The following is a 13995-nucleotide window of genomic DNA, read 5'->3' as shown; positions in this document are numbered from 1 at the left end:
CCATGACAAGTTGGTGTTTTTCTCGCAGCCCCGTTGGGTGGGTGCTCTGGGAACGCTATCTGCCGGCTCCGGCGCCCACGTGCCTGTCACAGTCCCCAAGGAAGCACGTCCCAGGGAAGCCACACTGGTTTCCCCAAGCTCTGCAGAGTCACGGCTAAGGGACGTGCAGGAGCCAGCGCTGCTGTGGAAAGGCGCCTTGGAGGGCGAGTGGTGGGCGAGGGCCCTCCAAGACCAGAAGCGCGAGCTGGTCCACGACCTTGAACCTGGCTTTTGGAAACACAGCGGTCTTGTTCCCGAGAGGCTGGCGCACCCACCCAGGGAGCCGCACTTTCCCTTCTGCTTGTAAACAGAGGGACCGCCTCACAGCTGCCGGGGGCTTGTGGCTAAAGGCCCGGCCTCCCAGCCCTCTCCGAGGCTGTCGTTGAGGTACATTTAGTGAGGTCACTTTCTTTAACATCAACAGCAGTTCTGTGGCCGGCAGGACTGACCGCATCACATGTGGTTGACGCGCCCAGGGACACGGCCAAGCCTCGCCTTCCCCTGGCCCCCCTCCAAGCCCTTTCCACTAACCCTCCCCACCCTCCATGCCCCCCAAAGAGCGACAACTTACGGGGGGGCCGCGGGGACCGATGATGGACATCCCGGAGTCTCCAGGGGCACCCTGTGGGGAAGGAGGAAGGGAGAGGGAGCGTGGGGCGGGGGCAGAGGAGAGGGCAGAGGAGACTAAAGGGGGTGCTGGCAGGTGGGGCGGGGGGGGGACCCCACGGGCCAGAAGGAGGCCAGGGTATAGAGGACAAGGGAATGGGTGGGGGAGGCCAGAGTGTAGAGAGCAGGGAATTGGGGAGCACAAAGCGGGTGAGCGGAATGTCCCGGATGAGTTGAGAAGAGCAGCAGGAAACAGCAGAAAAGCCATGTGGGCAGGAACGTGAGGTGTGGGGGACAGAGGGAGGGGACAGACAGTGACAAGGAAGGGGCAGGCTCAGCCAAGGCTGTCCAGGCCCCCAGGTCTTCCTCCCTGTCCGTCCCCAAACACCTGTCTGGCTGCAGACCTTGCAACTGGTGGACGGAGACCCTCCCTGAGCGTGGGTTTGTGGGACAGGGGGATGGGGACACAGACACACAGCTTGGGCCCGCAGCCCGGGACTGACAGGTGGAGGTGGCCTGGAGTTTCTAGGTCTGGTTGGAGGCCACCCTGGGGCGTGAAAGCTGAGGCACAACTTTTAGCTCTGCGGGACAGAGGGTGCTGGGTTAGGAGCGCCAAGCGCTGACAGGGGTGGCTGAGCCTGAGGGGCGATGCTGAGGGCACGGGCAGCTCTTCAGGGGAGGGGCAGAAATGCTTTTTGTCCAATGTCCCGTCTCCCGCACAGTGAGGGTGACTTCAGATTCGCCGGTGTTTTTGCCATGACAATGACAGCGTGAGTTTTACAGGACGTAGTGGTGCACAGTGGTTAAAACAGGGGTTGGAAGGCCCCCTCTGCTCCTGACCCCAGCTGGGTGACCTGGGGTGAGCTGGTTTGCAGCAGGAGTGACAGCACCGTCCCACTGGGTGCAGGTGAAAACGTCACAGCCTGATGCTGCAGGGTGCTCAGCACACCCGGGCCTGGGCCTTTCTCCTGGGGGTTCCACCCCCGGCCGGGGTGCGACCAACAGTCTCCGAGCCTTTGGAGGACTGCACAGTCTGAGGGCGGGCATGCTGGGCTCCTCTCCAGCTCTGACACCTTCCAGCTGGGTGATCTTGGGTGTGTGACTTTGCCTCCCTGTCCCCAGGAACACAGGAATATGAAACTGCCCTGGGAGGGTTACGTCAGTGACAAACATACTTAAAACAGGGCCTGACAGGACTCGTGCTGCCTACGCGATGGCTGCTGTTATTATTATTGCCATTGTTGTTATTTTGGGAGACTCTGCTGGGGAAATACTTCCTGTGCCATCCTGGGAGTGCTGAGCTAGGCGCCCGGAGGTTTGGCTTCTAGATCCTGCTCGTCACTATTGCTGTGGGACCTTGGGCCGTCCCGCCCTTCTCTGGGCTTCAGTTCCTCCTGTCACGTGAGCTGCTTCGATAGCTTGTGTTCTGAAGTCTCTCAAGAGCTCACCAGGGCCGGGCTGCTGGGCTCTGGCTTCCCAGGGGCTCTTCTCTAGGTTCCGGGGCCCCTGGGCATTTCCAGCCACTCAACAGCACTGAGCTGGCCTCCTTGCCTAGGGGAAGGGTGACAGCCTGGCAGGGACCCAGAGCCGTGAGGCCCCATGAAGTCACAAAGGCAGGGCTGGGGAGACCCTCTCCTCCAGGAGGGCTGGGGGGGCCCAGGAATCCCAAGGCTCAGGCTTGAGGGTGTGGAAGCTGCCAGGAAGCTCTGCCCGCACGGGCGTGGCAGGGGAGGCTGGGATGGGGGTGCTGCGGGGGACTCCTTCCCCACCACCAAGAGTCTTGCTGGAACCAGGAGGCCGGGTGGGGCGGACGGGGAAAGTGTGGACTCACCTTCTCGCCCGGTTGGCCCTTCACTCCCTGGGACAGCCACAGGTGACACAGGATGCAGGGAAGAGGGGGAGGGAGAGAAAAAGCAAGAGGGTGAGAGACAGGCACCGACCAAGAATGCATGTCCACAGCACAGCAAGCAAATGGAGGAAATCACCGTGAAATAGAAAACAGCAAAACACAGACGCTGACACGCGACAGGTCCCCCGGCCAAGAAGCAACGCATGTGGAAGCTCGGCCTCGCCCTGCTCCAGGCCTGGCCAGCTGCTCCAACCACCCGGGAACAGTGGCTGGGGCTGCAGGAAGCCCTCTCCAGGGATGTGCATGTGTGTGTGTGTGCGTGCGCACAAGAGAGAGAACTCAAGACCCATGTAGGTCAGTAGGTGTGTCCAAGAAACCATGACCCAGCTGGCTAAGTCCATGGGAGGGGGAGGTAAGGCTGTGGTGGACTCTAGGAGCTTTGAAGGCCCCACTGGGGACCAAGGACAAAGCTCTGCCAGGCTAGACAAGCCCAGAGCCATTGGGGTTGCTCAGGCCAGGTGTGGGGGGAGGCAGAGGGACATGGGTGGATGCACATATCTGCATACCTGGAGGGCAGGTCACCATGCAGAGAAAGCTGGGTGGTGGGCCAAGGGTCCCCTGGAACGTGGTGCCCGGTGGATGGCTAGTCCCATCCGCCCTCCTCCCAGTGAGCCAATGGTGCCCCCTCTGGTGACACATGGTAATGACCCAGGAATTTCACAAGCTGATCTTATCAGGAGGCTCCTGCCAGGACCCCTATCGGGCAGCCAAACGGGCCCATTGCCACATTTAAAATAGCACAGGCAGTGTGAAGCCCCAAAGTGTCTGGAAAGTAGCCTTGGCCAGAAGGAAGTGGGAGACCTCCTGGGGCTCCCCACCTCAGAGGGGCACTTCCTGGGGGGAGGGTGGGCAGAGGGCAACAAGGCCCCAGGAGGAGGGCAGGGAGGGTGGGGGCAGGAGGCGCCACTTTGTGTTTTGCAGCCTCCCCTCCAGGCCAGCCCCTGACCTCAGGGAGAGTCCCTACCCAGCAAGCCCAGGAGAGGATGCAGGGTACTGTTCCCTTATCTGTTCAGGACCCAGGGCTGCTTGGGTGTTCTGGTGTGGACTAAGTGGGAGAGCTTCAAGGGGGCCCAGGGCTACCAACGCCCATTCCTTGACAGACAGGCTTGGGGGGGGGCTGGAGAACTCAAAGCTTTGTGTCTCAGGCCTTCGGGGCTTGGGCCCCAGGACCAGACCCCCCGGAGAGCTGTGGTTCAGTGGGTACATTGCCAGGGTCAGGAGCACAAGTTTGGAGTCTGGCTGTCCGGGTTCAAGTCCCTGCTCAGCCACTTCCTGATTGGGTGATTTTGAGAAAGACATTATACTTCTAGGCCTCAGTTTTCTCGTCTGAAAAATGGGGATGGAAATGATGGCTACCTCCTGCAGTTCTCGTGAGGACTGAGTGAGCTCATAATGCGTGTGAAGCCCTGGCACAGGGCCCAGCATGGAGTCAGCGCTGGCAGGGGCTAGCTGGGCCGTCTCCCATGCTCACACCAGGCATGCAAATCCACACAAGGATGCCACAGCCATGCCCCAGGCCATCCCAGCCCAGGAAGTGAGGTTCAGAGGCCAAGCATGGGGGGGAGGGGGATGGTGGGGGAGGGGGAGGTGCCCGGGGAGCCAGGCTGGAGGTGGAGGCCAGGGCTGGGGGAAGTCAGGGATCAGGGGGGCGCCGCCTTGGCCATGTCCTGGACCAGGCCGTGTGGCGGTGAGGCTGGGACGTGGCCACTGCTTCCTGGGGCTGCAGCCTTTCTGGCCCCCTGGAGACCAGCATGGTGAGGCTGCCAGGAAAAAACCCGGGTGCCAAGACCTCGGGGCCTGGTGCCAGCCTTTCCATTTCTGGACAACACTCTCCCTTTTATCCATTCTCATCTCCTTTTCTGTCTTCATTTCTCAGTGGGAGACATGAAGTATTTTCACGCCCTAGCGAGGACCTGGAGGCACCGTCTGGCAGCAGGCCCTGGCTTCCCTGTCTTTGAGTCTCCATCTCCACAAGACCCCTCTGGACACTGTGGGCCTACTGGGGGGTGGTGGCAGGAACAGCTGTAAACCTGACGGGAGCTGCCAGCCTCGAGGCCTCCTAGTACAGAGGCTTGGCCTCACCCCATCACCCAGGAGGTGATCTGCAAAGAGCTTTGTTGGTGCAGTTTTTTTGGATTTTTTTCTCTTGCTGTGTCAGCTTTTTGTGGGGCCCAGCTTATCCAAAGGGGACATATTCCAAGACCCCCAGTGGACACTGGAAATATTAGATTGTAATGGGTCCTATATATACCGTTTTTTAAAAAAAATACATACATACATACATACATACATACATACCTATGATAAAGTTTAACTTATGAATTAGACACAGTAAAATATTAACAATAACTATAATAAAATAGAAAAATTACAACAACATATTCTTTAAAAGTTATGTAAATGTGGTCTCTCGAAATATCTTCTTCTTATTATTTTAGTACTGTGAATTGAACCCAGAGGTGCTTTACCACTGAGCTACATTTCCCAGTCCTTTTTATTTTTTAATATTTTTATTTTTTTTGTGAGTACTGGGGATTGAACTCAGGGACGTTACCACTGAGCCATATGCCCAGCCCTATTTTGTATTTTATTTAAAGACAGGGTCTCACTGGGTTGCTTAGCACCTCACTTTTGCTGAGGCTGGCTTTAAATTTGTGATCCCCCTGCCTCAGCCTCCCTAGCTGCTGGGATTACAGGCGTGTACCACTACGCCCAGCCCTTTTTATTTCTTTTATTTTGAGACAAGGTCTCACTGAGTCACCCAGGCCAGTCTCAAACTTGCAATTCTCCTGCCTCAGCCTGCCAAGTTGTTGGGATTACAGGCCTATGCCATCATGCCTGGCTTCAAAATACCTTATTATGCAGAGCAATATTTTTGGACCACGGTTGACCACAGAAACTGTGGATGAGGGTAAACTTCTGCAAAACCCTATTTTGAGGTCTGAAGACTGGAATACAATTTCTTCCCTTCTCTTTCCCTGTCCCTCCCTGAAGGTGCCCCTTTCTCTGGGCTTGGGGTGGGCAGCATCTTGCCATGGTTGGAGGACAGGCCAGCATGGAGAAGCAAGCAATGGCCCCCCAAGCAGGTTCAAATGGGCCAACTCACCACACGTCCAGGCATCCCAATGGCACCTTTGTCCCCCTAATGAAGGAGGCATAAATAATCAGTTGGGGCTGGGACCCGCCAGGGTGACCCACTGGCTAGCTGTGCACCTGGTTTGGGGGACAGCCTGCCTGGATGGCACGGGCAGCTCCCATGCGTGACCCAGACGGTGAACCACTTTCCTAGGTCTGTGTGCCAGAGTGAGGAGCAGCGCCATGCTCTGCCACTCCTCCCAGTCCCTCTGCCCATGGATGCAGTCCTCCCCCTGCCTCCCCATGGCCACCTCCAGCACAGGCAGGACAGACGTGAGCCCTGTGGATTCAGCCGCATCACGAGCTTCAGATGCGCAGAGGGAGCTGCTTTGCTTCGTAGCCAGGGGTTACATCTTCTTGCTCTGGAAATCTGCTTATTAAGTTTTGTTTCTCTCTCTGGGTAGAAAATATTTTTTTGCCATCATGCGCATGCAGACATCATAAAGTCGGGGTGGGGCCTGGAAGGATGGGGAGTAATGAGGTGTAGAAAATAGGATCACGTTTATCTGGCCGGTGGGCGGGAGAGAACTGTGTTCCAGAATGTGCAGGTGTGTTCTGGGGTGACGGTGCATCTGCTGACCCCATGGAGGCAAAATGTCCCCAGGGACCATTGGCATCCCAAGGCATACGTGAGACACACCAGAGAATAGCAGTCTGCGGTGGAATTAGGCTCCTGATGTCAGGATGTTGTCAAGACCAGCGGTATTCTACATTTGTTCAAGAATGCCGAGGTAGCAGTGCAAGTCATGAGCACCGACTGTTTCCTTAACCTCCCTTGGGATCAGTGGGTTGAATGGAGATAACAAGAGTCTGTTTCTGGTGGGTTGCTGGGAGGATCCCAGAGGCGACATCTCTGAGAAGCTTCCGCCTGACGCCTGGCACTTGGTCAGTGCTGGACAAATCGCATCTGCTAGTGTTCAGCCCAGCATGGCCGTGGGCAAGGGGGTTGTGCTTCATGCCTTTTCCTTTCCACAGTGGCGCCAGCATCAGCAAATCTTCACGTGGGTCACTCCCAGGTCCCTTCACATGGTAGCACAAACAGGGCTTGACCCATGGATGTGAAATCTGCTCGTCCTGCTGAGATGGCCAGGCCAGAGCTGGCAGTTGGCTGTGACATCCCCGAGGTCCACTTGCTTTGGGGCTTTGGATGATCTTTCAGGATGTGTGTTTTGGATTCTTTTTTTAAACTAATGTTCTTTGCAGTCCTGGCCATAAAATGCTCAGGTTGGGGACCAGCATGGAAGGGCCAGAGCCGGGGAGCTGTGCAGCAGGCCCTACTCTGGGTGGATCGCCCCTAAATGCTTTTTAAAGGTGGATGTTGTAAAAAAAAAAAAAAAAAAAAAGTCTGCCCACGCTCCCCTTGGTCATCTGATTTTTCCCCTCCTTGGATTTCAGGACCAATTCACCGTCCTCTGCAGCTCCGTGGCTCTTCCTGACAGGGAGAATTTCTGTTTTCAAGGCTAAACATTCTTCCACATGCATTTCATTAAGAAAGCCAGTGCTGGGCACGGATTCTAGAAGCTGTTGGATTAGTCAAACGGCTGAAGTCTAATTTATGTCTAAAGGGGGAGTATAGGAGGGACACACAGAACAGTGTGGAACCCAGTGGATGTGGCAGAGGGATAGGGAAGAGCTGTCCCACGTCCCCCTCCGTGCCCCAGCTACAGCATCTTGCCTGAGCCATGCCCCAGCCAAGGGCCCGCAGTGTCCGTTCCCAGGATTCCTCTCCCCCATCCAGGCCTGACTCCATAGCCATGACTAGACGACTTTTAAGGTGGGTCTCAAATGTTGAGCATGGACCACAGGGAACAGCGGTATAGAATGGGATGTGAGAATATGCGCCTCAACCAGTCCACCACTGAAGTGTGGGTGGGTGGACAATGTATTTGACCTCTCCGAGTCTCAATTTCCTCACCCCTAAAATGGGCACAATCATACCCACTGTGCTGAGCTGTTGAACAAGGCAAGTCTGAAGAATGATTAGCATAGGGGGCACCTACTAAAGCTTCAGTAGGAGGTGGCTATTGGTATTATTTCTGCTTTTGTCTCAAAGTTTCCATGATTCCCTGGCATAGCCTCTCTAGAATTCAGAAATAAAAACCGGGGGAAAACCAAGTTTTTGAGTTTGCTCTTTTACCAGAGGCATGGGTGAAGGAGGGGTGTCAGCTGGTGAGCAGGAGCTCCTGGTGCACCAGGAGCTGGCCAGCCTCTCAGCCCTCATTACAGGACCCTCCATAGAGGTGAATTCCAGCTTCAGGAGGGTCTGCTGCCGTGATCCACCTGCCTGATGCCCCAGGAGGGACACCTAAGCCCCAGCAGCAGCTGCAGGCTCCAGATTTTACCCAGGCTCCAAGGTGGAGGGGCTGGGAGTGGCAGACAGGAGACTCCAGAGGGGCCTCTCACTCAGAGACACCGGAGGGGAGCCAGCTGCCCAGCGCGGCCAGCCTCAGGCCCAGAGAGGGCAGGCCCAGGCCGGCAACGTGGCTCAGCTCAGTGGTGGAGCACGAGGTCCTGGGCCAGCCCCGCAAAGTCAACACACAGATAAAAATAAAGGCTGCGTTACTTACTGGGAGCCCGGGTCTTCCGATGGGACCCTGAAATAAAGGAGTGGAGAGTGAGGTGGGTGTGGGACAGGGGATGGGAACAGCGACCAGGCCGCACTTCCTCTTATGAACAGGGAGGCCTTGGTGGGCAGGCTTCCTTTCAGCTCTTACATTCAGAAAACCAGGTGGCCAGGGGCTCCGGCGTGCCAGGCCCAGGGGTGGGAACAGGGAGACAAGAACGTCCCTCATCACGACTTAGGAGCCCCTCTGCCTCGCTTGGGGCAACCTCCGCTCCACCATGCATGGGTGCTGGCCTTGGTCCAGGAGGAGGTGGGGGTGGGCATTGGGGATTGGTCTTCCCTGCCCACCAAGCAGGAGAGCACCTGTCACCCACTGGGAAGCTCCTGGAGGACCTGTCACCTCTCAGCCCATGGCTCGTGGTCAGGGAGGTGCAGGGGGAGCACCCCCAGAGGATCCTGGGGGAAGCAGTGGTTCTTCCTGTGACAGCTCTGGCCACAGTCAATCACCCATCCCACGGCAGGTCAGTGCCGGGTGGGAGGCAGGGGGCTGGGCCTTGGCACTTGGGGCCTCGGAGGCTCCGGCCACCTGTGTTCACGGATCACAGCTCTGTTTCTGGAACAGAAACGTTATTCACGACCCTAGCAGTTCTGCCTGGCACAACTGTGGGCACAGGAGAAGACTCCACAAAATGGACCGGAAATTCCCTGGAAACGGGAACAGTTATGAACCTCACTATCCATCACAGTGGTTCCCTTCACAGCCACGTGCAGAGGGGGCAGTTTAAGAACCAGTCGAAACCAAGGAAGTCTGTTCACCATGGGGTGCCAACTCCCCGATGCATCCAAGAGGGTGGCTGAGAAGCTGTCCTGCTGGCTGCCTCCTGGGGCACCCGGGAGCACCTTGCCAGACTGGGAAGACTCCTGGGACTCATGGGCAGCTGGCCCCCTGCTCTGGTATGGCGGGGTTCTGGGGTGCAGGACGGGTGGAGGCATCTCCATAAGGCAGATGGGTAAGGGCCAGGTGCTCAGCCCACCTGAGCTCAAATCTTGGCTCTGCCACTCACTGGTGGAGTGACCTTAAGCAAGCAAGGGACCTTAAGCAGTCTGGTTTCTTTGTGTTTCTGTTTCCTTGAAAATGGGAGAGCACTCGTTACCTATCTTTTGGGATTAAATGAGATATTGGGTGTGGAGCGCTGAGCTTGGGGCTGGCAGAGAGCAAGCATGGAGGACACCGGGCTGTTACACTGTGGTTGGAGGGAAGGGGACGGGTGGGGGAAGGGCATGGCGCTGGCCTGGGTTCCTCGGGGTACAGTGTCTCTCCTTCCAGATTCCTCTTCTCCTCCCAGAGACCTAAGGCAGAACGGGAGCGGGTCCGGGTGTCCCTGAGTAACTGCAGAGGTAAACGCAGGCAGCAGCAGGGGTCTGTCCCCTGTCCCTCAGCCATGGTGCAGTGACTCTCGATGCCCGGGAGACATTGGGTAAAGGGGCAGGACTCACCCCATCCTCTGCTCTGCGAGGCTTTGCCCCCACTGCTCCTGGCCTGGGGAGCTGTTCCTGTTTCTTACAGGAATGGGCCTAAGGAGGCTTGAGCTCCTGGTCATTTGTGAATGAACAAACCTGGTGGCCCAGCCTCCAGTTGTCCCAGACCCCAGGAAAGACAGCACGGGCCCCTCCTCACACCACAGCAAGGAGCCCAGGCCCTTCCCTTCTAACCAGCCCCTCCCCGAACACCACCCAGTGGGGCAGGAGGTGGGACCCTGACCTCTTGCCCCAGGGAACGGACCGGCCTGTGGGGGTCCCAACCTCACGCAGAGGCTCTAATGAGGAACAAATGGATGCTTCCGTCACAGGCCCCTGTATGTACAACCATGTCATCCAGGTCGCGGGACCCTCAGGAGAACACACAGGGGGTCCCATCTCAGGCCCAGGATCAGGAAAAGCTGTGCTTCCCAAACCACAGGCACATCCCTACTGCACTGTCCCCCAAGTCTCCCCCAAACTGCCCTCCTCTTTGCTCTGACCACCAGGGAGCTCAAAACCAAGTCTTCCTGCCTCTGCTCTCTGTTTGCCTGAATAGTTTATAAACCCCCCTCCTCAGAATGAGGGAGGGTAGAAACAAATGAAATAATGAATTAATAAAAATTCACAGAATAAGAATCTCCTCCTTAAAAGTAAAGACCTTTTGGGGAATCATCTAAGGAAGCTCTGAGTCTAGGACCAAATTAATTAACATTCTCTAAATGGAAGAAAATATATATGTATGTAATGTTCATGTAAATACATACGCCCCCAATAGTCAGAAACCATGGCGATTCCCATTTTATAGATGGAGAAACTAAGGCACAGAGATAATGAATAACTTGTCAAGTCAGAGCGAGGCGTGGCAGTGACAGGATTGGAGAGTGGTGCTCCTAGAGCTGTGCTCCTAGTCACTGGGCCACACAGTCCGCATGGCACACGCAGTGAGTGACAAGGGTCGTGCTCACCTTGCCTGGCAGCTGACATGCAGTGTTTCCCTATAGTCCTCCCTATTCCCCTGGGCATCTGACTCAGGCTCTCAGTGCCCAGTATTAAGCACATCTTCCCATCCAACCCAGGGAGGGCCGACCGACGTCAGCGGGGGCTCCGGCTCAGATGGATGAGGAGTAACTGGCTACATTGATTAGCAATGTCTGCCTTGGGCAGGGGGGGGGGGCTGCAACATCAACCCATCCTCCATGGCTATGGATAGCCCTGGCGTCCACCGGAAGCTGGGTCTTCCCACCGGAGGACAAAGCCAGCCCTGAGATACACCCGGAGGGCAGTGGACAGGCATCCGGTCAGCACTCGCCTCTGGCCACTAGCGTCCTTCTTTTGCAGGAAGTGGAGAGAACAGGGTTGAGGAGGTGACCACCTCCTTGGCCAGCTTCCTGCTCCCTCCTCCTCCTGCCTTGTGGTTTGGGCAGAGGTTCAGGGCGCCTCTGGTGGGAGGAGCTACCTGACTCCCCGGCTGGCGGACAGGTGGGCCAAGACTGAAGCAGAGACCCACTTCACTGCAGACCCCAGAATGGCAGTGTCCACCCTGGCTGGGAACAACTTCCGGGTGAGGCAGGCACAAACTCTCAAAATGCTAAATTGCGATTGAGAAAAGGATCCTCCAGCCAGGCAGGGACTCAGATGATGTCCCTGGAGAGCCCCAGTGGGCTGGTCCTGGAGGAGCCTCCAGCAGGGGGACAAGGAGCCCAGCGTCCCAGCTCCAGCAGGTGGTCTCTGGACGTTCCCTCTGGCGGTTTATTTTAGAAGATGGATGATCGGAATTGCAGCCTGACATCCCAACATGCTGTGATAAACCAGCCTTCCTCCTTTCAAGGAAAGACTTGATTTTCCTCTTTCCCTGGGATGTGCCAGACAGGGGATCCGACCAGACAGGATCCCCAGCCTGGGTCTGAGGGCGTTTCAGGCATGGATGAAATATTATATAAATAACGGTCTCATTAAAAATCGGGCAGGCTGCTCTCACGGGTACAGATCACGAGGAAAACAACTCTGGAAATGATTTCTCCCAGCGATGGAGGGTGGTGGGGGAGATTTCAGTAACCTCGGGACAGGTCTGCTGCGGGGGCTGAAGCCTTTCAGCTCCAACCCCCCTCAGCGCCCCCAGCGCCCTCTGAGTCTCTTGTTGGGATATCAAATGCTGTTCCTCAAAGGACACGTGCTCCTGTTCCCTGGATCTATTACCTCGGGGAGACGGGAAGACGGTCTCCTTGGGCTCTTCTCGGGTTCTTTGGAAATGACCCAGATCCCCTGCCCACCCTGGGAGTGGAGCCTGGGAAGAGGAGCCACTTGGTGTCTTTAACTTATGTGTCATCTCCCCAGCTGACCGCGGACACTGCTCTCATTCAGATGGCCGCCAGCTCTGCCTGCCCCAAGTGACTTGGCCAGAATGGAGCTGCCTGCTCGGGGGCGTGGATGCTGAGTGCTCCAGAGCAGCCCCCACCTGGAGCCGGCCCTGACCTGCTTTCTTCATGGACAGAAGGAGCAGGGCCGGCTCTTCCTTCTTTCTAGAACCTGCTGCTTTTTGGACTCCAGTTGCTTCTTTGAAGGACAAAGGAGCTGGTCTAAGGAGGGCCAAGCCAGACTTTGGGCATGAAATTAGGGCCTGGTTTGCCCCTGGGGCTGCCGTTGTCTAGCCCTAAAGGAGCACAGAGGTGCGTGGAAAGCCAACGAGCGGCCTCCCTCCCCATGGAACATTCTGGAAAGCCTTGCAGAAGTGCAGGAGGCCCCCAGAAGACAGCCGCCTGTGTCCCCCCCCCCGAGACCCTGTTACCGGTAGATGACATAGACTTTCAGGTGCGCAAGAGCTGGCCGCCAAGTGAGTACTTACAGGAGGTCCTGGAAGAGAAAGAGAGAGAGAGGCTGGTCAGTGCCGCTGTCCACAGGAGGGTCCCTCGCCCTCCAGGAATTCTTGAGCGGGGGAGGCGTTTCCATCTGGTCTTGGGGGGTGACATTTTCCTGGCTCACTTTCACCACCATAATCTCTGCCCCCTTTATTTCATCTCCACGTTTTCATGATTGGATGGGAAACGCTGAGGGCTGGGACCCAGGCTCCGTCCTGCAGGGCACCTGACAGTGGTCCCCAGGCCTCAGTTCCTCACCCCACAACATGGGCTCTCCGGGACCTGCTTGTGCTCACGATCCAGGTTGCCTTCCACAGCGTGGGATGTGGGCACCAAGACACACTGAGAAAGGTCAAAATGACATCCAAAGAGACGCGGAATGACAGTGCCCGGCAGGCAGTGGAAAACAAGCAGGAAGGGGCAGGGCGGGGCTGCCGCTCAGTCCTTCTCATTCAGATCCCCCGCCTGATGTCTCTCTGGCAGGCCTGATTTCTGAGCGGTGGTGAGTCAGGCGTCTTGACCCCTCCTGGGTCTGCCGCCCGGCTGCTGCTTTCCCGCCGCCCACCTCTGGGCCCCCAGCCCAGCTGTCCACGCACGCCTCTCTTCCCCTCCTCCCTGGGTTCCCTCTCCCTCCGGCGGCCCAGCCCTGTCTCATTATTGGCAAGAATCACAGTCAAGGGTTTTGAGGAGACAGCAAAGGGAGTGGGGGCCCCCCCGGGAGCAAAGAAGGTAGAGAATGGAAGGTGCCTTAAGATAGGGACTACAGACAGCCTTTTCCCAAGTGACCAGAGGCACGCAAAATGTGTAATGGAAAAGCCTGAATTCCAACTTCCAAGAAAGTTCTAGAATGGGTTAACTTACAGCAGAATGTGTGAACATAGGTGCCCTAAGAAAAGTGTCCAAATAAACCATTTCAAATGAAAAAAAAAAAAAAAAAAAAGGGCGCCTCGGGGGAGGTGAGCCACAGAACGCCACTGCCCTGGCTTCCCAGCCCCTGATGACCGGCCACATGCACTCAGCTGCTGCTCCTGAGCTGCTTTTATGCTCAGCCAATAAAGACTCCCCGCATTTCCCTTGCTCCTCGGATTCCCAGCGCCAGTGTCCCTGTCTGGGTCTGCCAGATTCTCTGTCCTGGTCCCAGCTAGAGGAAGCAGCCTATCTCACATTGGCCTCTGTCAAGTCGTCATGGGAAGGCGGACAAGATATTTTGAATTAAAAACCAAGCAAAAAAAAAAAAAAATGTCAAGAGGTGCAGCGACAGGGCCAGGAAGCCCTGATATGCAGCAGCAGCAGCGTGGGACGGGAGCCGGGAGAGGGGCACATCTGGGACTTATTAGGCTGAGGGGTAGGGGAATGTCACTTGGAAT

At 56.7% G+C, this 13995-nt stretch overlaps 1 protein-coding gene across 1 annotated transcript in view; it reads right to left on the bottom strand.

The window, feature by feature from the left end:
• The window catches only part of Col13a1 (collagen type XIII alpha 1 chain), a 155682-nt gene that overhangs the window by 81613 nt on the left and 60074 nt on the right, over positions 1 to 13995 (bottom strand). The window contains exons 4-7 of the mRNA XM_077105354.1: positions 8257 to 8283; positions 5661 to 5696; positions 2477 to 2503; positions 611 to 661 (exon numbers count right to left, since the gene is read on the bottom strand). Coding sequence (XP_076961469.1) covers positions 611 to 661; positions 2477 to 2503; positions 5661 to 5696; positions 8257 to 8283 — 141 coding nt within the window. The remainder of the gene's footprint in view (positions 1 to 610; positions 662 to 2476; positions 2504 to 5660; positions 5697 to 8256; positions 8284 to 13995) is intronic.

This window comes from Callospermophilus lateralis, chromosome 15, assembly GCF_048772815.1.
Source record: "Callospermophilus lateralis isolate mCalLat2 chromosome 15, mCalLat2.hap1, whole genome shotgun sequence".
Lineage (NCBI taxonomy): Eukaryota > Metazoa > Chordata > Mammalia > Rodentia > Sciuridae > Callospermophilus > Callospermophilus lateralis.
The sequence above is the reverse complement of the archived record's forward strand: the minus strand, read 5'-3'. Positions and strand labels throughout refer to the sequence as shown.